General features: G+C 36.1%; 1 protein-coding gene across 1 annotated transcript in view; it reads left to right on the top strand.

Moving 5' to 3' along the window:
- ME1 (malic enzyme 1) overlaps positions 1–23,045 on the top strand; it is a 238,350-nt gene that overhangs the window by 69,583 nt on the left and 145,722 nt on the right. The window contains exon 4 of the mRNA XM_023589983.3: positions 16,196–16,271. Coding sequence (XP_023445751.1) covers positions 16,196–16,271 — 76 coding nt within the window. The remainder of the gene's footprint in view (positions 1–16,195; positions 16,272–23,045) is intronic.

Genomic DNA, 23,045 nt, shown 5'->3' with positions numbered 1-23,045 from the left:
CCCAGTATTTTGTAGGAGAGCTTTGTGAACTGACCCTACATTCAGGGCAGGGTCTAGGTTGGCAAGCCTGTGATAAGTGTGCTGGATCAGTCTTCAGGCTGCTGGAATCCATACTGGCACAGACATTTATGTGTCTTTTATGTGCACAGGGTGTACTCAGCTCCCTCCAGAACCAACACCAGGGATCTGCACTGGGAGTGTGGGCTGGCTCTGCATGGAGGCAGTGAGGAGATAGTGGAGGGGCTGAAAATGTGGCAGGAGATCTTATCATTTTGAAGTAACCTTTTCCTTGATTTTCCACTTGCCCTGTTACTGAAATCTTTTAACTGTTTTTGGGAGAGTCAAGAAATGTTTCTGCCAGTTCTTTCTGGTTGTTCGAAGTTTCTTTGGGGTAGACAGAACCCTAGAGTATCTCACTCCACCATCTTTGATGCCTCTATCTTTTAAAGCAATTTGTTATTTATGTATCTGGGGAGTTTAAAAGATTAATGCTGCCAAATATAGGATTACTTTAAATATTTCCAGTAACTGCATACTCAGGTCTGTAATTACATATTTGAAAAAGAGTAACTGTGGTAATTTCTTCAGTGCAAAATGATTATCATTCCCCATTCGGAAGAGGTCGTCTTGATAGAAACTTTTTCCTTTCTGCTACTTCAAGTTATATTGTAAATGGACTGATATATAACAATACCATTGGGGTAATTCTGCAACTGTTAACGTCTATGGGAAACACATACCCTTAATTTAATAAGAATGACCTGGAAATAGTAAAAACAGACAAAGAAACCTCCTTAGGTTTTATCTTAAATGCAATGAAGACTGTATTTCTTGGATTCTAATATATCATTGTTAAACATTTATTGAAGAAAATGTATCGTTGATATGCTCCTCAACTGTTTAAGAATTTTGCTTAATTTCATGGTCAGTCATATTCCAATTACATCAGGAATGAATAGTATTTATCACACGTGATAATAATGTGGCACATCTGTCAACATGAGTGAAACTCAAGTTATGTTTATTACTGTAGATCAGTAGTCCTCATACTACTTTGCTTTTGAACCTTTTAAGAGAATATTGAAAAGCTATGTACCCCTTATATTTTCTAAACTTGATATCCAAACATTTTAATCCTAAGTTTGAATAGTTGTAAAGAATTTGATTTCCAGCATATTTGAGTTATTAGCACAGCAAACTTAAAACTTATATCTTTCACTTAAATGTATTGAAATTAATATAGCTTGATATACTCCATCATCATGTTTATGTAACAATTGTTTCTTTATCAGAGATATTGCGTTGTTACTGTTTCCTTGAATTTATTTTTTATTTTTTTATTTATTTCTCTCCCCTCCCCCATCCCAGCCCCAGTTGTCTGCTCTCTGTGTCCATTCACTGTGTGCTCTTCTTGTGTCCGCTTGCATTCTTGTCAGTGGCACCCAGATTCTGTGCCTCATTTTTTTGTTGCATCATCTTGGTGCGTCAGCTCTCCGTGCGTGCAGTGCCATTCCTGGGCAGGCTGCACTTTTTTTTTCACGCTAGGTGGCTCTCCTTACGGGGCGCACTCCTTGCATGTGGGGCTCCCCTACACAGGGGACACCCCTGTGTGGCACAGCACTCCTTGCACACATTTGCACACACATGTGGGCCAGCTCATCACATGGGTCAGGAGGCCCTGGGTTTGAACCTTGGACCTCCCATGTGGTAGGCAGATGCCCTATCCGTTGGGCCAAATCTACTTAGCTGTTTCCTTGAATTTATATTTCTTCCATCTACTTTTCATGATTTTATCCAGTGTGATACATTTTAATGAAATGTCTTAATGTATTAATGAAAATCTTTTGTTATATCTTATTAGGATTGTTAACAACAGATGTGCGTTAAATTTTGATTATTAAACATAAAAAACAATAATTATTGGGATCTTAATGAAGTGAAGATTTTGCCCTCCAATTAGTTTATACATATGCTGATGTATATTACATATGGCTCAAACATAACATTTGGCATCAGTTTTATTTTATTTTCTATACTTATAGATAGATATAAGGGTTGTGGAAGTTTACGTACGTAAATAAATAGATGGCACTGGAAAGAGTTTTATTATGGCAGTTTCACTTAATTCTTGGAACTCCTTCCAAGTTATGTGCCCAAAACCGTAGAGGGGTATATAATGAAAAATTTATTTTTTATGTATCTGCCTACTGACAACTCTGTTGGATCCTGCAATATTATTGAAAGCAAAGAATTGAAAGCCACCTGAATAACAAAGGTTTTGTTACCCAGTCATCAGAGGCATCTACTTTTAATTTCTGAAATACGTCTCAAAAAGTCTTTACCAAGACTTACCAAATGGCCAGCAATATCGTTAGTTTTTCACGTAAAGGCATTTTGTTTAATCTAATTTACTCAGAAAGCATTGGGAAAATGGAAATCAATGATGTCAATACATCTTTCTAAATACAGGCTTTTTCAACTTAAAATGTTTCTATCTAATGAAAAATATTAAGCATGCACTTTTGTTACAACCTTGAGGTTGCTGATATAAACCCATTCACTTAAGGGAAAATACTTGCCCTACGTCCTACTTATCCAAAACAATCCACTTTATCAAATCTTTCAGCTAAATCAGATTTACTTTCTGCCAGAAAACTTCTACCTGACTTCATTTTTCAATTAAAATAAATGTGTTAATATTTATTTTTAAGAATATTATAAATACCATTGAGAAATACTTTATGGAACACATATTACGTGATTGATTAATAAAAGCCATAATGTCAAGATTAAATTGATGCAGAAGTAATTGAATTGATTTGTTCATTTAAAAGATAATTATAAAACAAGATAATTATTTCTCATTAATTTATATTAAAGCAAGTAATATGTTTCCAACACCTGAAGTTATTTATGATAGTAGGGAATGTGAAACATGACATGATATTACTTTGATATATATGCATGTGTCTATTCTGGTGCTGATCTTTTAGAAATAATTAGATAAGTATATGTAAATAATAAGAGTAGATCCATTAATTTTATTAGATATAATGATCAAACTTTTCACATGTTTAATTTTTGGTTCAAACGAATTGGTTTGTCAACTGCTAAATAATCTCACCTTTTTGACAAGGATTTAGAAGCTATGTAACATTTTACAAGAAAATAATATGATTGCAATAGGAATATTTCATAAGCCTGATTAAATATTATCTAATTGAATGGTACACTTTATATTTGAATGAAATCACATGAAATATTTATCTACAGATTTTATCCAGTATATATAGAAAATATACCTGGAATTCCAGGAGCAAGTGTTCTAAGAAACAGGAGGTGGACGCTGCTATTTCTTTTTAAGAATTGGCTAGAAACTGGCACAGTGTATTTCTGCTGTGTTGTTATTGAAAGAAGACACAGAGGTAATATAGAGTCAAAGGGGTGCATAGACCCCACCTCTCTATGGGCAGTATCAGAGAATTTGTGGCCATCTTTAATCTGTCTCAGTTACCCATGTGCCCAATCAGTGTCTGGTGATAAAATAGCTAGCAAATAGACTTAATTAACAGTTTTGCTCATGAAGCATATGGTCTAAGGGAGGAGACAAACAATTATGATACTGTATGATAAAGTCCGTGACAGGAAGATACAGAGTACTGTCAGATCTTATAGGAGGGCCATCTAACCCAGAGAGAACTGAAATTCAAGCACAAGTCCCCCCAGAAATTAACCTGGAGAACTCTATCGGGAATAAGGTTAATACTGTTTAATGTTCATCTTTTAATTTCCCCAAAGTCTTATTGATATGATAACACAGCTTATGTTTTTTTAAAGCTTATTTCTCTTAACTTAAAGGAAACTAATGACAAATCCAAGGATAGTGTAAATTTCAGTAGTGCAGGAATGGTCTAAATCTGAGCATAAATTGGGTATTATTTGGTTAATGAGAGTTTCTTAGAACCGGGTAGTGTTAACCTCCCTGGAAAATGCTTTGGAAAAGTGGCCTAGCATCAAAGGAATTTGCTTCAACTGTATTTGGCAGTATACCAAGTCTGTCCATATGGCTTATATTTTTCTATTGATGAATTTTTCTGTGAAAATAATCATGTGCTATTCAGCGCAATGACTGTAAACAGCAGTTTTTCCTTTTAGGTTAATACAGGCCTGTTTCTGTAGTTCTCAGCATATACATATGGGTCTGTCAGCAACATTAGAAAGGAAAATGAGATTAATCAGTTAAATGGTTTGATCATTTAGTTTAGGTTTAGATAAACTACTCTGCAAGAATACAGACATCCAGAGTAATGATAAGCAAAAGGAAAGACTTCTGGATAAAGGCCTAAATTTAAGGTGCTGGGATTTACTTTATTGGCATTTTGAAAGGAGTATGAAAACAAAGGTTCAACTAAGAAGCTCTTGCTATCCAAGAATGCTGTTTGTTAGAGAAATGAGAATTAAATGATTAGAATGAACTGTAGTCAGTTCATAGCAGCAACAGCATGATAAAAGTTATTGCATTAATAATAGAGATTCCCTAAAGATTTTGGACATGAGCTCATAAGCCAGAGTGAATAAATTTCACATAAATGTTGGGGAACATCATAATGGTCTGAGTAAAGTGTTTTGCGGTTACAAGTAATTGAATTCTACTGTATCCCTTTTATTGTGTTGCTGATTCTTGAGTTCAGTGCCTTTGACTTCTTGTATAAAAAGCAGTTGCATTACTCTCAGGCAGTTTCATCACTGTCTCTTTTATTTCCATTTTTGGATTCCATTGCATAGTCAGTTTATGTTGGCACTAGATATGACTCTTCATTCCATAGACATCAAGTAATGGAGGGATATTTTTCTTTGCATTGCCATTAAATGTTTGAGAAATATATGTATTTTCATTTGCAATTGAGAAGAAAAATTTCTTTTCTTTTACTTTACTTCATTACTGTTATTTGTAATGTCAGGAAGGAAACCTGGCATCCCAGCCTAGATATGAGACTAAGTAATTATTCTATTCTGATAGGATTTGCTGACTGAAACAGCTTAAGTATGATGAATGTTTGGCAAGTAACTGTAACTTATGCAGTTGATTTTTTGTGTATAGGAATTTACCATTCTGTGTCGTTTCTCTGTGTTTCTCTATCCCCATTTCAGGTACTTCTTCGTATCTCTGGTTATTTTTTATTTTCCTCAATATAATGTTATGTTAAAACAATTTAATCTGTCCTATCAGATATTTCTGCTCTTTTTGCTACTGCCCTTTTCTCCTGAAAAGGAACTTAGAAGAAGCAGATATATCACTTTTAAACACAATGTAGGTCAGGTTGACTGTTTTTTAGTTGTAAAGCTCAGTTGTAGAATTTGTTGTACCTTTTTCTCTCATGGTTTAGTATCTTGGAATAATAGTATACAGACAGAGAAAGACTTGATAGGCCAGTTACTTTAGTATCTTAACTTCTAATAATCACAGAAAAATAGAAATATTTACATTTTTTAAACTCTTCTTTAATTTATCCCTTTTAATATTTAACAGCCTCTATGAATGCAAGCCAGAATCACTTATATTTTCATTATTTTATTCTTGAATGTTTGAGATTTTTAAAATATCATTCACATATTTTTTGTAATGATGTTGTAAATGTTTTAAAACTATTGTCATTTTGTTTGTTTTCCCTATTGCAGCCTTTTAAAATTTTACCTTAAAGCGTTTCCTTTTAAAATAATTGAATTATCTTTGCTATTTCTTTTCAGAACCTATTTTAAATCCTCTGTGATAAGTTTAAATCTTATACCAAAATTAATTTAAATGACAATATGTTGGACTTCTTTATAATTTTGGCCTGAGAAAGAACATATTTCTCTCCCTCCAATTATTGCAAAAAACATTGCTTTCCAGGGCCTTCATTTCTAATAGTAGAAGACATTCTTGCTCTTCCTGATATTGCTTTTAAAAATGAATGGGAGCATACTTTCTCATGATGTTAAGGATTAAAATTATTAAGCAAGTATTTAACCTTAGGACACTTTTGTCAAGTTCCTTAATCTATAAATTGTAGATGGTTAAGTCTAAGGCAGAAATACACATGTTGCTCATTAATAAAAGATAGGGAACTTACATGTTATGAAATGACTGTAACGGAGTTGTCTACATACAGGGTACTTAGAGTATCTATAAGAGGAGTTGCCAGTTCTGATTGCCTGGTATGGACCATGGTAGAAGAACATATTTTCTTAAAAAAAAAAAAAAAGTTATTTGTTCAATAATAAAGCAATTATTACACAATGAATCATTGCAATGAAGGATTGAAATAAGGGATCATTCGTTAGGTTTGATGAAACATTCTTAAAAATCATCAACAAATGTGGTGAAATTCCATAGTTTTGTTGTGGATTAAATTAATCATGTATTACATTGTATTACATTATGTATTACCTTAATAACACAATGTTATTAATGTAACAGTAAAATAATCAAACATTTCTCATCTTAGAAAATAAAACGGCCATTTTTCTACCATCATTCAAAAACCATTTTATCTCCAGCTTTGGAATGGAAATATTTTTGTTACAATGGCAGACTTTGCATTTATGTAAATGAAAAGGAAAAATAAGATCAATGACTTGTCAGAAAAGCCAAAGACTTTGTTTAAAAATTAATCTGGGTGAAAGCCGTGGAAGCAAGAAGCTGAAAGCAAAAAAACCCAAAAGAGGGAGAGACCAGCAGACACTATCATGTGCCTTGACATGTGGCAGAGGAGCTAAGGATCCGTAGCAGCAGGTCTTCGGGAAGAAAGTGTCACCTGATGATGCCTTGATTTGGACGTTATCATGGACTCTAACCATAAGCAAATAAATGCCCACTGTTTAAGCCTGAAAAAAAAAAAAGAATCTAACCAGCCAAAACTCACTAAATAAAGAATATTTGTTTAATGATGAAACAAACATTTCTCAATTCACTTCAGTAGATACTAAGAGTATCTACATTATGTTTGGTGTCAAGGATAGAAATGAAAGTTCCAGTGACTTGTTCTTTTTTGGCCACCAAGAGTTAGCCAAGTCTTTTATTTCCTGTTTATCATCTTTCTTTTTTTCATGTAATGGCCCCCATGACCTCATGACCACTAACCTATGTTCCTGTGGAACTACAGGGAAGAGTGGAAAATATCATGGGAGAACGTTTTTTGTTATTATAAATCCTTTATTATTATTTTTTTCCCAAAGGAGGTACTGGGGATCGAACTTGGGACCTAGTACAATTGGAAGCAGGTGCTCAACCACTGGGCTACACCCGCTTTCCTGCTGTTAAGTCCTTTTGTATAAAATAAAGTCGATGTTCTTTGGAAGGAGGATGTTTGTGTTCAACTTCCTTGCAGTTCTGGTAGTAGCTAACACATATTACAAAGGATTATGAAGTAAAAGGGGTAAGTCCCTATCTATTGCTATTTCAGGATTGGAAAAGACAATATCATAGTCAGTGAATATTTGAGTCAGTAATTATTCTAGACCCACTTCCTTTTTACTTATCTGTAAATTGCTAAAAAGTGTGGCTCTTTTACATGTCTGAGTGTTCTTGCTTTCTCCCATAATGTATCTGGGACACTACCACACTAATCTGCATTCTTTCAAAAGAATACTGCCTTTGCTTCTTTTTGGAATTCTAAAAATTGAATTGTAAAAGCTAACAACTGAAAACAACATTCATTTGCTAGCTCTCAATTCTTTAGGTCAGGAGTCTGCCATAGTACAGCAGGGTTCTTTGCTCAGGATATCACAAGGCTAAAATCAAGGTGTCAGTTGAACTGCGTTTTCATCTGCAGGCTCTACAAAAAAATCTGCTTCTAATATCATTCTTGCTGGTAGAATTCAGTTCTTTGCAGTTGTGGGACTCAGGCCCCTGTGTCTTTGTTGGCAGTCAGCAGGGTTTGCTCCTGGCACCCAGAGGTCATGCGCATTCCTTGCTACTTGGCCCCTCCCTCTTGAAGCCAGCAATGATGCATCAGGTTTCCCAGGCTTTGAACCCGCCTTCCCCTTTGCATCCAGCTTGAGAACATTCTATGCTTTGAAAGGATTTAGGTCCCAGTATGAGTTGTTGGTGGCGGGGTGATGTATGGGAATCCTGTATGATATACATGATTGTTTTGTTAACTCACAACTCCTCAAATAAAAAAATTAAAAAAATAAAAAAGGTTTAGACCCACCCAGATAATTTCCCAGTTTGAAGGACAACAGTGCCATCTAAGATAACCTAATCACAGGAGTAAAAATCATATGCACAGTCCCAGGGATTATACAGAACATAAACCCCAGGAAACTGGGAAGTCTTTTTTTTTAAAGTCAGTTTTATTGATACGTATTAATAAAGCATGCCGTCCATCCAAAGTGTGCCATTTGTGGTATTTGGTATAATTACAGAGTTGTGTGTTTATCAATTCAGTCATTATTAGAGCATTTTCATTATTCTGACAATAATAATGAACGAAAAATAGACAAAACTCATCACTTCTCAATCTCTCTAAAACTGGGAAATCTTGAGGACCATCTTAGAATTCTCCCTGCTACCTTGTTTTTCACCCTCTAGAAATAGAGCCTTGAACATTATCTTAAATAAAACAAATTCACAAGATTACCATTACAGAGCAAAATCAAATGGCTACAGAGACTAAATCATTCATGTTAGCTATATTAGGATGTTATATGATAATAAAGAAAATTCACCCTTAGAAGTAGATGGCCAGTGGCAATGGGAAATCAGCCTTTCTATTCTGGCCTCAATTATTAATTAAAAAATTGCTTCTGTAATAGTTAGAATTGGTATTCACGCACAAAGATGTCACCTTCCCCTGGGTCCCTTCCCCCGCAAGGGTCTCTCTCTTCCCTGTTTTCTTTTTTTTATTTCTAAGCTAAATCAGATGATGCCTGAAGCATTTGAGCCACCTTAGTTACCTTTCTTCCAAATCTGATGTCATCTTGTAATTTGTGATTCTTGCTCCTATCTCATAGCTCTAGAGCTGTTGGTTGGTTCTTTCACTGTTTCTCAAGTCCTCTGCGTTGTTAAGGTCTAGTCTATTGCTCCAGTGTTAACACTAAGATCCCTAATTGCAGGAGTGGATGTGGCTCAAGCAGTGAGCTCCCACCTCCCATATGGGAGGCCCCGGGTTTGATTCCTGGTGCCTCCTGAAAAAATGAAAACAAACAACAAGCAAAGCAAACAAACAAAAAAAACAAATTGGGTAGCTCATGTGGTTCAATAGTTGAATGCTGGCTTCCCACAAAAAAAAAGGAAGTCCTGGGTTCAATCCCTGGCCCTGGTACTTAAAAAAAAAAAATTCTCTAATTGCTGATCTCTTAGGCTTTGATTTCTCGAACTGAGCATTGGCTGTGATTCTTGCTACTCTTTCCTAGGGACTTTGCCACTAAATTTTAATTTTTTCTGGAGCCCTGCTCCTTCCAGAAACCTCCAAAATTTTATCCACTGATCACTTAGATCCTGAGTGGTCTCCATTTCAGATTTTCTGCCATAGTGTTTTACCCATTGTTGGGCCAAAGCACTTCCAGCTAGTGCCACAGTCACAACAGAACCACCTCCTTTTTTCCTTACCCCCATTCCTTTTGTCACTCCCTGATTGCTGCTTTTTCTCTCTGAGTCAGGAACTCAAATTTCCTGACTTTAAGAGTTTATAATTCAGAAGGATAGATACATAAGAAATTGAAAAATTATATGACAGTGTGATGTTTTATAATAGAGAAAAACAGCAAGATTTTATGGGATTATGGAGGGATTCCAAACTCAGTTTGAGAAGGTGGGTCAGGAAATATTTCAAGAGAAGGTAACACTTAACCTGGATTTGATGAGCAGTTAAGAGCTAGCCTAGCAGTGAAGAAAAGCTGGAGGAATTGGAAGTGATCCTTAAGAGGTCACCCAGAATTGGAAACCACATAGTTCTCAGGCTGATATTTTATTCATCAAATTCCAAGAGCAAGAATGGGTCCAAAAATGGGAGCTAAAGCGAAAGGATCAGAAACTCAGCAGAAGCTGAAGCTAAGTGGACCTTGAAAATGAGTCCAAGGGTAGGAGCAAAGCAAGGAGTCCCTAAGACCTTCACTGTGGGTTAGAGTCAGAAAGAGAAGGTTAAACATTTGAACCTGGAGAACACCAGCATTCAAGGGGCAAGCAGAAACAAAGGAGACTGTGAAGAAGCCTAAGGAATGGCCAGAGAGTGACAGTGTCAGTATCAACTGGACTAAAGGAGAGAGACACTGACACTTGATTTGCTGGTTCTGTTATGTAAGGAAGGAATAGGTACAGATGGAAGGAAGTTTCCAGGTAGATAGCTCAAAGTTGAGAGTCCCTGCTTTCTCTTTGGGATAACAACCAAAAAATGTGTGCTAATCTGATGAGACTATAGAGGGGTGGGAGTGGGGGACAGAGGAATTATGAAGCAGTTCTTGTGGAAAATTTGAAGAATTGCTAGGAGTGAGATACTCAAGGAATTCATACTGCATTGTGTGGGCCTAACTGCCACTGGAGAGACCGTGAGGTTTTGTATTAAGTTTTGGATTTTTATTGGACTTTCACGTTAGGTATCAAACAAAATTTGCTTCAGATAAAAATAGCCTCTCAGGTGTCTCCTGATAACAGCTACATCTAAATTTGTCCTTCAGTGTCTTATTTTTATTGTCCTCACAAAATAGTCATATACACTTAAGAATTTTTATTGTGGTAAGTGGATGTGGCTCAAGCAATTGGGCTCCCACCTACCATATAGTATATCCAGGATTCAATACCCAGGGCCTCCTGGTGAAGGCAAGCTGCTCATGTTATGAGCTGGCCCACGCGGAGAGCTGGCCCACATGGAGAGCTGACAGAGCAAGATGACACAACAAAAAGGGAAACAGAGGAGAGACAATAAGAGATGCAGAAGACCAGGGTGCTGAGATGGCACAAGAGAATAATTGCCTCTCTCCCACTCCAGAAGTTCCCAGAATTGGTTTCCGGAACCACCTGATGAGAGTACAAGCAGGCACAGAAGAACACACAAGCGAATGGACACAAACACAGACAATGGAGGGAGGGGGAAGATATAAATAAATCTGAATGAATGAATGAATGAATGAAATTTTATTGTGTAAAGGGCCATATTTAACTACCTGAATGAACCACTGCCTCCACTAACAAACTTCCCTCTTAAGCCTCTACTGCCTCTACTTGCACTTGCCCAGGAAGATTTGAATCTACCATGAACTGTAAAAGTATGGGTCACCACCACTTGGGTGATAGCTTATAGGACTTAGTGGTCATTCATGAAGTTTTAATGGATTTATCACAACTGATTGAGTGCATTTCTCAAGCATCACACTGCAGTAATGTTTGATGAAAAGGAAGGCAAATTAATCTAGTTCTGGAAGTTTTCAGAAAAGATGTCATAGAAAGAGAAATAGGCAAGGAGGTTAAGAATGGTTGGCAGAATGGACCATAAAATCTAGCTGAATAGAAAGGATATTAAGGGAAGCGGATGTGGCTCAACTGATAGACCCTCCTACCATATGGAGGTTCAGGGTTCGGTCCGCAGGGCCTCCTGACCCATGTGGTAAGCTGACCCGTGTGCAGTGCTGCCGCGCACAGGGAGTGCCATGCCATGTAGGGGCACCTCCCATGTGCAAGGAGTGCACCCTGCAAGAAGAGCCACCCTGCGTGAAAAAAAAAAGTGCAGCCCTCTCAGGAGTGGCGTCGCACACACAGAGAGCTGACGCAGCAAGATGACGCAACAAAAGAGAGACGCAGTTTCCCAGTGCCACTGGATAATGCAAGCAGACGCAGAAGAACACACAGCGAATGGACAGAGAGAGCAGACAATGGGAGGGAAGTGGAGAGAAATAAATAATAAAAGAAAAGAAAAGAAAAAAAAAGAAAGGATGTTCATTCAGCATAGACTAATAATTTGGAGGGAAAAATAAAACAGGTGTCAAAGAAGAGGAGACATTAGTGAGGTCAAAGGATAGCTAGACCAGGAGTATAATTATTGGAAAGTTGTGAAGTAAAAAGTAGTAAAATAGAAAATTCACAAGACAGATCTTTGTATGCTTTAAAAAAATGGAAGAAATCTGAAAGGAGAAAAATCCGTTTGTTTGAATATATGTAATTGGAAAACATTAACAAATAAAACAATTAGGGAAATAATTCCCAAAGTATGATAGGCAAAGGGATAAAATTCTTAATATGTAAACAGGTGATCTAAATCACATCCCTCCAGCAATAGCAGACACCTGTGGCCCAACCCTTTAACTTCTTTTTTTCCCTTGTAGCACTAGCTTTTCCATGCTTCTCAGAGGTCATGAAGCAGTCAGGCTGCATACCTTTGTGTATCGGGGCCCCTGTGTCACCTGCTCCCTTCAGTCTGTAGTCTCTCTGTGGGAGCCTGAGCAATAGATGCATGGCTTTCACATCTCAGAGAATGAACCACCAAACATCTATAGTCTAGTTACAGTAGAAAGTTGCATGTTAGAAAATGAACTCTATTTTGACAGGAAATAAGCTTCATTAGGGATATTACCTAAAAACATATGAAGATGCAAGAATATTATCTAATTTTCCAAATCTGTTTTGAGAGCGGAATACATACAGTTTTAGAGGTTATGAGAGAAGTTTAAACTACACTTATGAGAAAAAGAGACACATTTAAAAATTTAATTCTAACATGAAATCAACATAAACGTATGAATAGTTTTAATTGGCATATTGGTTGACAAGAACATGAGATGAGAAAAAGTAATTATTGTAATTCCACTCATTTAAATACATCATTAATAAATTTCTTATCTAAATTTTCATCATGTAATACTATGTATGTATGTATATATGTAGAAGATTTATGTTTCATATCCAACTTTTTACCAGCAAGTATGAGTCACATTTGTGCTGAAACATTTTTGGATGTCTCATTGGGTTTTAAATCATGGACACATTCCAGGAACTTTTGCAACTAACTCTCTCAAAATGCTTGGCTTTTGTGGGACATTTTGAGTCCTTGGTTTATTGGGTTTTCTCAGAGTAAGCATTTTTGCTGCGAATGAAGCTCCACTCAGTGCAAGATATCACAGGTGGCCAAATGGCTCTTAAATTTAGATCTTGTATAATAAACCTTGGCCTTTGATTGGTGTTATTTTGGTGTCATTCATTGTTCTTCTTGTTTAAAGGAAAAGATGCTGTTTCCTGAAACTGGTGTTACTTGGACAACCATCCTAGACTAATAAGATCCTGAGAAATATTATTTAATGACATATTGCCAAGAACATCTTAGCTAATTCAACAAAAATGCCTTCTTTAAAAATACCAAAACTTTTTCATTTCATTTTTACAATTATTTATTGAGCTCCTGCTGATCGTGTAGGACCAAGTTGGATATGACAGGGATCCAAGAGAAATATATAACTTATAAAGAACTTTTAATCATTTTTAGAAAAACAATATAAATTCCTATGAAACAGCAAGAAAACCAGCAAAGTGCCAGCTTGGCAAATTAATATTCTTTTGTTAGACAACCTTCAGTAATCTGTCTATAGCACTTCCTGTCATAACATAATAATTTTTCATTATTTAACACCAGTATAAGTTTTGGTTTATTTTATGTTTCCTGTATTTTTTAAAAATTTGACTAAAGAAGCTGTATTTTTCCAGCACTGAAGCCAGCGCATATTGTTAGACATATATACTATGTGCCAGCATACTTACAGGCATTGAGTTTACAAAGGTGAGCAAAGAGAGTCTCACCTTTAAAGAACTTACTACAATGTGTATGTATGTGTACTGGGAGGTGGTGGCAGAGAAGAGACAGGCAATAAGCAAGATAATTTCAGATATTTTTCAGTATTATGAAATTGATAAAAATGTTGGGGTGGAGGTACTTTGGCTAGGGTTGTTAGAGAAGGCCTGTCTTAGGAACTAAGATTTACCCTGAGACCTGAAGAATGGCAAGGAGTTAAGTAGGGAGATTTACAGTTTGGAGCTCAAGAGAGAGGTATAAGTTGAAGATACAAGTTTGATTATGATAGGATATGATTATGAAGATATTTAAAGCCATGAGACTGGCTGATATATATGAGAATGAGAATGGAGATGGAGAAGAGAGGTGAGGACAGAGCCCTTGCATGGTTCAATATTAAGAAGACTAATAGAGGAAGAGCCTGAGAAGGAGCAGAGAGTGATTAGGAAAAACCCCAGGTAAAAGTGGTATCACAGTGACTAGAAAATATGGCCCAGAGTTAACAGTGTCACAGCTGAGAGAAGTTAATGATGAGAGTTGAGACTTGACCTTTGTCCTTAGCCAGTAGAGAGTCATCAGTGATTTTGGTTAAGAGTTGTTTCTGCAGAAGTGAGGGGCAAAACCACTACTGAAGAGAGATGCTACTGTAAATAGAATTGTTTTCTTGATTTCCTTTTATAGAAACACAACTGACTTCTGCATGTTTGTCTTGTGTCCTGCAAGTTTGCTGAATTAATTTGTTAGTTCTACTAATTTTTTTTATGGATTCTTTGGCATTTCCCATATATAGGATCATGTCATCTGCAAGTAGGGATAATTTGACTTCTTCCTTTCCTGTTTCAGTGCCTTTTATTTCTTTCTCTTGCCTGATTGTTCTGGCTATAACACCAGTACAATATTGAATAACAGTATTGACAGTGGGTATCCTTGTCTTGTTCCTGATCTTAGGGGTAAAGCTTTTGGTCTTAAACCGTTAAGAATGATATTTGCTGTGGGTTTTCCATATATGCCCTTTATACATGTTGAGAAAGTTCTATTCTAGTTTTCTGAGTATTTTTATATGAATGGATGTTTGATTTTTTTTCAAATACCTTTTCTGCTTGATGATCATTTTTCTTTCTTCATTATTAATGTGGTATGTTACATTGATTGATTTTCTCATTTTGAACCATCCTTGCATTCCTGAAATATTTACTTTGGCAGACAATGAGATCTTGCTGAGACACTCTGCCAAGTCCCTGACTGAGGACTGGAACAATGGCTGCCCTCAGAGGCCTCCCTGCTCCCCCCTGCCTCCTCCACCCCACATCTGACGTAGCCTACTAAAAGCTTGGATCAGATCAGTGATGCCCTCAAACATCTGGATTTTGAAAAACTAGGTCCTTGTATCCCACTCTGGCACTAGCAAACTGCACTTGGAGCCCTGGGTGCAGTCCCTACAGCTGGGGGATAGTAACTGAAATTTATGGCTATTTAGTGCAGTTTACCAGCCTCTTCCTCCAGCTCTTGTATGCTGCACAGTATTGCACTAAATACTAGAATTCCAAATGATTTATTAGGACAGTTCCCACCGGTCCGATAGTTGTTTTGGTGGGGGTTCTGGTTCCTGGAGCTTCCTACTCCATCTTACCACCACCCAGGAGGGAGACTTTTTTTATTGCAAGGGTCTCTCTGCTTAAATGGGTATTATGTAGAAGGGCAGTTCCCTTATAACAATTAATTAAGCTATACATTTGTTTTATGTAGTTTTCTGCATTTTGATTATATTTAACAATACTAAAGTAAAACTTTTAAATATGATGAAGACATTAAAATTTTTAAAAAATATTTTAACTTATAAAGTTACTTGTTCGGTTTTCATTGGATTTTTGAGGAGTGGAGGAAGAGTTTTAAAGACTTCAGTTGATAATCCAAATAACATAGTTACAAACAACAAATAAGACCACACATCGAAGAATCATGTGGTTGCCACATGAAAGGGCTGTTCAGCATTAGTCAGTTACTTTAGCCAGCTCCAATAAATGTTCTCATTTTCACATTGTGAATATTTAGTCAATGGACTATATACTGAAAATGTCTGTTTCCATGTGCTTCATGTTGTTTTTTAAAGTGCTTTTGCAGGTATTATTTAATGAAAAACAGTAAATCAGTCTCTGAATAGAATTGATAATGGTATTTGAATTCTTTGTATATAAAATAGTGGATGTTTATTTAAAAACATTTAAGAATATAAAACAGAAATAAAACTTCCTTTATTGTAGGTATCAATATATTATTTAAAGCAATCTCTTTATTTATAAGATCTCTATCCAATATTTGTTTAATTATTTCACTAATCTTGATAAAAAGGGAAATATCTTCAATTTTGAATTTTTAAATGTTCATGATGTTTTTACATGTTCTGAAGTAAATTGAAACTCCCCCTTTTTTTCTCTCAGAGGTCTCTTTATTAGTATCCATGATCGAGGGCATATTTCTTCGATTCTTAATGCATGGCCAGAAAATTCCATCAAGGTAAGTTATCAAATTTTCACGTTTTTCCAGTATTGCAAAATTATTATTTTACCTGTCCCATAAAACAGTTTAAAACATACTAACAATTTTGATAATAGATAGCATGATTTTTCTAGTGAATATCACCTAAATCATATTCCTTTGAAATTTGCATACTAGATTAATTGTATTCTGATGCTGTTTAGATAATAAATTTCCCCATTATTTCTATTAATTTCTCAGTATTTTAAAAAATTTTTATACGTGATAATAAATGCTGAAAACATGCCTGAATTTCTTTAAGCAAACTCCTTTTTCATATCTGTTGTGTTTAATCATACACTAAGAGGAACCCAGCTCAGAAAGGAAAATCTGTTAATTCATTTCCTTCATCATTATAGCTAAAGAAAATAAAATCAACAATATTCTCTGGCATTTGATAGCTTTCTTTGAGTGAGGCTCTTTATATGGATTAATTCATGTAATTGTTATGATATACTGTGGTGGTATATTTCATGGCTCAGAGTGAATAAATCTAGCATTATAGAGGCACTTCAGCTAGAACATAATAATCTTTGATGTTTGAACAAGTGTAACTAAAATTGATTAATTCTCCTCTCTAAGGCTCATGCTAGGAAATTTGTAAACTAAAATGTTTTTGACTATTCTGATATACCCATTTTTTTTTCACTTTCCTTTCCTAAATTGCTCCCTCAACTTTTCTCCAGTAAATTGTCCACAGATCCTTTTCTTAGGTACTACACTAATGAATATCTTTTTTTTAAACTGTATTTTGTACATTAAATAATTGAAAATATAAACAATTTAAAACTAAAAAGAAAACAGTTGCATAAAAACATATGTTTCTCAATTAGATGTACTGGATATATATAAATTTTTTTTTAAATCATACAGTATATTACACAGTATATTTGGTCCATACTAACACAGTCATATAGTATTTGTCCTTTTGTGTCTGGCTTGCTTTGCTCAACATAATGTCCTCCAGGTTCATCCATATTGTCATATACTTTACGACTTCATTTCTTCTTTCAGGTGCATAATATTCCATCATGTGAATATGACCACAGTTTGTTTATCCATTCATCAGTTGATAGACACCTGGGTTGTTTCCAACTTTTGGCAGTCGTGAATAATGCCACTATAAACATCGGTGTGCAGATGTCTATTCATGTTACTGGTCTCAGTTTTTCTGGGTATAAACCTACCAGTGGTGTTGCTGGGTCACATGGCAAGTCTACATTCAACTTTTTTAGGAACTGATGAATAGTCCTCCAAGTGGCTGTACCATTCTACATTCCCACCAATAGTGGATAAGTGTAGTTCTCTGTTTTTTAAAAAATGGCCATTCAGATAGGTGTGAAATGATATCTCATTGTAGTTTTGATTTGCATTTCCATAATCATTAGTTATGTTGTGCATTTCTTCATGTGTTTTTTTGCCATTTGTATTTCTTCTTTAGACAAATGTCTATTCAAGTCTTTTGCCCATTTTTTAATTGGGTCGTTTGTCTTTTTATTGTTGAGTTGTAACATCTCTTTATATATCCTGGGTATTAAACCCATATCGGATATGTGATTTCCAAATATTTTCTCTCATTGAGATGGCCACCTTTTCACCCATTTGAAGAAGTCCTGTGAGGTATAAAAGTGTTTAATTTTGAGGAGGTCCCATTTATCTATTTTTCATTTTGTTGCACATGCTTTGGGTGTAAGGTCCAAGAAGCCACCACCTTTTACAAGGTTTTTAAGATGTTTCCCTGCATTTTCTTTTGGTAGTTTTATGGTCCTGGCTTTCATATTTAGGACTTTGATCCATTTTGAGTTGATTCTTTTATAAGGAATGAAATAGGGGTCCTCTTTCATTCTTTTGGTTATAGATATCCGGCTGTCCCAGCACCATTTATTGAAGAGACTGTTTGTCCCATTAACATTGAGTTGATAGGTTTGTCAAAAATCAATTGACTATATAGGTTAGGGTTTATTTCTGGATTCTCAATTCTATTGCACTGATTGATCTGTCTGTCTTTATGCCAGTACCATGCTGTTTTGATCACTATAGCTTTGTAATATGTTTCAAGGTCAGGGAGTGAAATTCTTCCCACATGGCACTTCTTTCTTAGAACACTTTTGGCTATTTGGGTGCACTTTCTCTTCCAAATGAATTTGGTCATTGCCTTTTCTGTTTCTGTAAAGTAGGCTATTAGATTTTTGATTGGTATTGCATTGAATCTATAAATCAGTTTGGGTAAGACTGACATCTTTGATATTTAATTTTCTAATCCATGAACACAAATGCCTTTCAATTTGTTTAGGTCTTCAATGATTTCTTTTAGCATTGTTTTGTAGTTTTCTGCATATAGGTCCTGTACTTGTTCAGCTAAATTAATTCCTAGGTATTTGAGTTTCCTTGTTGCTACTGAAAATGGATTTTTTTCCCCTGATTTCCTCCTCCCATTGTTCAGTAGTAGTGTACAAAAACATTGCTAATTTTTGTGTGTTGATCTTGTATCCTGCCACTTTACTGAACTCATTTAGCTCAAGTAGCTTTTTCATGGATAATTTAGAATTTTCTAAGTACAGAATCATGTCAACCACAAACAGTGAGAGTCTTATTTCCTCTTTTCCTATTTGAATGTCTTTAATTTTTTTCCCTTGTCTAATTGCCCTAGCTAGAACTTCTAGTACAATATTGCATAACAATGGTAACAGTGGGCATACTTGTTTCACTCCTGATCTTAGAGGGAAAGCTTTCAGCCTTTCCCTATTGAGTATATGCCTTTTATCATGTTGGGAAATTTTCCTTCTATTCCTATCTTTGGAAGTGTTTTTATCAAAAAAGGATGATGGATTTTGTCAAATGCCTTTTCTGTGTCAATTGAGATTATCATGTGTTTTTTTTTCTTCAATTTATTAATGTGGTATATTACGGTGATTGATATTCTTATTTTGAACCAGCCTTGCATACCAAGAATAAATCTCAGTTGGTCATGATGTGTAAGTCTTTGGATAAGCTGTTGGATTTGATTTGCAAATATTTTGTTGAGAATTTTTGCATCTATGTTCATTAAGGAGCTTGGTCTGTAATTTTCTTTTCTTGTAGTATTTTTATCTGGCTTTGATATTAGATTGATGTTGGCTTCACAAAATGTGTGGGGTAATTTTCCTTTCTCTTCAATTTTTTGAAAGAGTTTAAACAGAATTGATATTAATTCTTTTAGAAATGCTTGGTAAAATTCACCTGTGAAGCCATCTGGTCCTGTACTTTTCTTTGCTGGGAGATTTTTTATTCAATGTCTTTAAATGTGATTTAAATGTGATTTTTTTTTAAGGTTTTGTATTTCTTGTAGCGTCAGTGTAGGTTGGTTATGCACTTCTAGGAATTTGTCCATTTCATCTAGGTTGTCTAGTTTGTTGGCATACACTTTCTCATAATATCCTCTTAACGATTCTTTTTATTCCTGTGGGGTCAGTTGTAACTTCTCTCCTTTGATTTCTGATTGTGTGTATTTGTATCTTCTCTCTTTTTTTCCTTTGTTAGTCTAGCTCTAAGATTTTGTCAGTTTTATTGATCTTCTCAAAGAACCAGCTTTTGGTTTTGTTGGTTTTCTCTATCATATTTTTGTCTTCACTTTCATTTATTTCTGCTCTAATCTTTACTATTTCTTTCTTTCTTCTTGCTTTGGGATTGGTTTGCTGTTTTTTTGTTTGTTTGTTTGTTTTTTCTGGTTTATTTGTTCAGTTTAATCTTTGAATTTAGCTCTTCTTTTTTAATATAGGCATTTAGACCTGTACATTTCCTTTTCAAGACTGCCTTTGCTGTATCCCATAAGTTTTGATACTCTGTGTTCTCGTTTTCTTTTGTCTTAATGTATTTACTGATTTCACTTGCAATTTCTCCTTTGACCCACTGATGATTTAGGAGTGTGTTGTTCAGTCTCCACACACTTGTGAATTTACTTTTTTCCTGTCTATTATTGATTTCCAGTTTTATTCCATTATGATCTGAGAAGGTGCTTTATATAATTTCAGTCTTTTCATATTTAATGAGAGCTGCATTGTGCCTAACATGTGCTCTATCCTGGAAAAATATCCATGGGCACTTGAAAAGAATGTATAGCCTGCTGAATTTGGATGCAGTGTTCTGTATATGTCTGTTAGGTCTAATTTGTTTATCATATTGTACAAGTTCTATGTCCTTGTTGATCTTCTTTCTAGTTTTTCTATCTAATGATGTGAGTGGGGTGTTGTAGTCTCCAATGATTATTGTAGAGATGTCTATTTCTCCCTTCCAGTTTTGTCAGAGTTCGTCTTATTTATATTGGAGCACCCTTGTTAGGTGCATATATATTTATGACTGTTTTTTCTTTCTGGTAGATTGTCCCTTTCATTATTATATAATGACCTTCTATATCTCTTATAACTTTTTTGCATTTAAAGTCTGTTTTGCCTGATATTACTGTAGCTCTCCCTCCTCTTTTTTTGGTTACTCTTTGCATGGCATATCTTTTTCCAACCTTTCACTTTTAGCCGTTTTTTTATCCCTGGGTCTAAGGTGAGTTTCTTGTTAGCAGCATGTGCATGGCTCATTCTTTTTTATCTATTCTGTCAACCTTTATCTTTTGATTGGGGAGTTTAATCCATTCACTTTCAATGCTGCTACTATAAATGTACTATTTACTTCCACCATTTTATTCTTTGGTTTTCATATGATATATCATATTTTTGTCTGTCTTTTTACTCTTTTGGGTTTCCTTTCTGCTATTCTTTCTTCTGTTGTTTCCTCCAAGCCTCTCTCTCCTTTTCTTTCAGGTTCTAAGGCTTCCTTCAATATTTCCTGTAAAAGTAGTTTCTTTTTTGCAAATTCTCTTAGTTTCTGTTTGCGAATATTTTATATTCACCTTCGTATTTGAAGGACAGTTTTGCTGGATAAAGAATTCTCAGCTGGCAGTTTTTCTTTCAGTATCCTAATTGTATCGTATACTGTCTTCTCGTCTTCATGGTTTCTGAAGAGAAATCTATGCTAAGTCTTACTGGATGTCCCTCGTATGTGATGGTTTGCATCTCCCTTGCTGCTTTGAAAATTTTCTCTTTATCTTTGACATTTGACATTCTAAGTAGTATGTGTCTTAGAGTATGTCTATTCAGATTTACTCTGATTGGGGTATGGTGTGTTTCTTGAACACATAACTTCATTTCTTTCAAGAGAATTGGGAAATTTTCAGCTATTATTTCATCAAATACTCTTTCTGCCCCTTTCCCTTCTCTTCTTCTTCTGGAACTCCCATGACATGTATGTTGTTGTGTTTCATGTTGTCATTCAATTCTGTGAGCCCCTGCTCAATTTTTTCCATTCTTTTCTCCAGTTTTAGCTGTCCTATCTTTTTACCATTTATTCTTTTTTCTATCTTTTGAGTCTGCTGTTGTATACCTCTAATGTATTTTTTATCTCACCTATTGTGTCTGTCATTCCCATGAGCTCTGTTACTTTTCTGGTCAGGATTTCAAATTCTTTGTGCTTTCTAAATGTCTACTTGATGTCATTTATCTCTTTAGCCATATTGTATTTCAACTCATTGATTTGATTTGATTTTGGAAGTTTGTGCGCATCTCGCTGATTAGTTCTCCACAGTCTGCATCTCTTCTGGGACTTTGATATGTTCCTTTTTTTGGGCCACGTCTTCTCTTTTCTTACTAGGGCTCATAATTTTTTTGCTGATGTCTAGGCATCTGATTAGGGTGGGAGTTTAATCGGATGCTCAATTTCCTTCTCTTGTAGGGATTTAGTGGCAGGAAGCTGTGTGTTACCACTGCTTTTGAATTCTTGGGTTGACTTGGATTGTTAGGATTGTCCTCCCTTGTAGTTCAGAACTGGAACCTGAACCTTGTAATTGGTTGTTGACCTGAGGACCTTGGGAAGGGAGGATTTAGAGGCCGGAAAAAGCCTCTTGTGCTTTTTTTAAGTTTTCTTGTGTGCACTTCCTTAGTCTGCCAGCAGATGGCGCTATTTGTCAGCTCTCAGTTCAATGCCTGATTGGAGTGTATTTGTTGCAACACAGACTGGATCAATGTGATAGAGCTTCCTGTCTGCAGGCTAGGATCCTTGTAATTCAAACCTTCTCTGAGAAGGTTCTCCAGCCTTCTCTGGCAGCCCACTCCCTTTTCCCGGCTAGGAAATATTTCCACTCCCCTCTGAGGCTTAATAATCAGGCCCTGTTAGTAGAGAAGGAAATTGGGAGGGTCCTATATCTTTAGCCCCTTGCTGGCTCTGAAGGCAAACAATGGCACAGCCCCACCTGGCCTGGAAGGGCTCCTGGACAGAGCAGACCAAACTGTGAGTCAGAAACTGATTCTGCCTTAGACTGTGTCCCTGTCTCCCCTTTCCTGGGACGTCCTCAACAATCAGTCCCGGGTAGAAGAGCGGGAGATTGTGAGGGTCGAATTTCTCCAGTCCTCCTCCAATTCCTGGGACAAAGCACCATGTGGTCCCACCTGGCCTGGAAGGGTGGGTAAGACACAGCAGACCAAATTTGTGGGTTGAAAGCTGAGTTGGCCTTAGGCTGTGTCCCTCTCTCTCCCCTTTCCTGGGGTGGTGGGTCCCTGGAGCCCCCTTTGTCTGTAGCAGGAGGCCCAGAGCCGGAGAATTCTCAAGTGTCCTTCGTGTGGGTGAAGGTGCCGGCAGCCGCAGCTGCTGGTTTCAACTCCCATTTCTGTTGTCGCAATTTCCCTCCTTTGTTCCTCTCTCCTCTGGGTGGTGTCCAGCCTTCACCTGGTG

Source organism: Dasypus novemcinctus, chromosome 11 (assembly GCF_030445035.2).
Source record: "Dasypus novemcinctus isolate mDasNov1 chromosome 11, mDasNov1.1.hap2, whole genome shotgun sequence".
In the NCBI taxonomy this organism is placed as follows: domain Eukaryota; kingdom Metazoa; phylum Chordata; class Mammalia; order Cingulata; family Dasypodidae; genus Dasypus; species Dasypus novemcinctus.
This window is presented reverse-complemented; position numbering and strand designations above follow the sequence as displayed.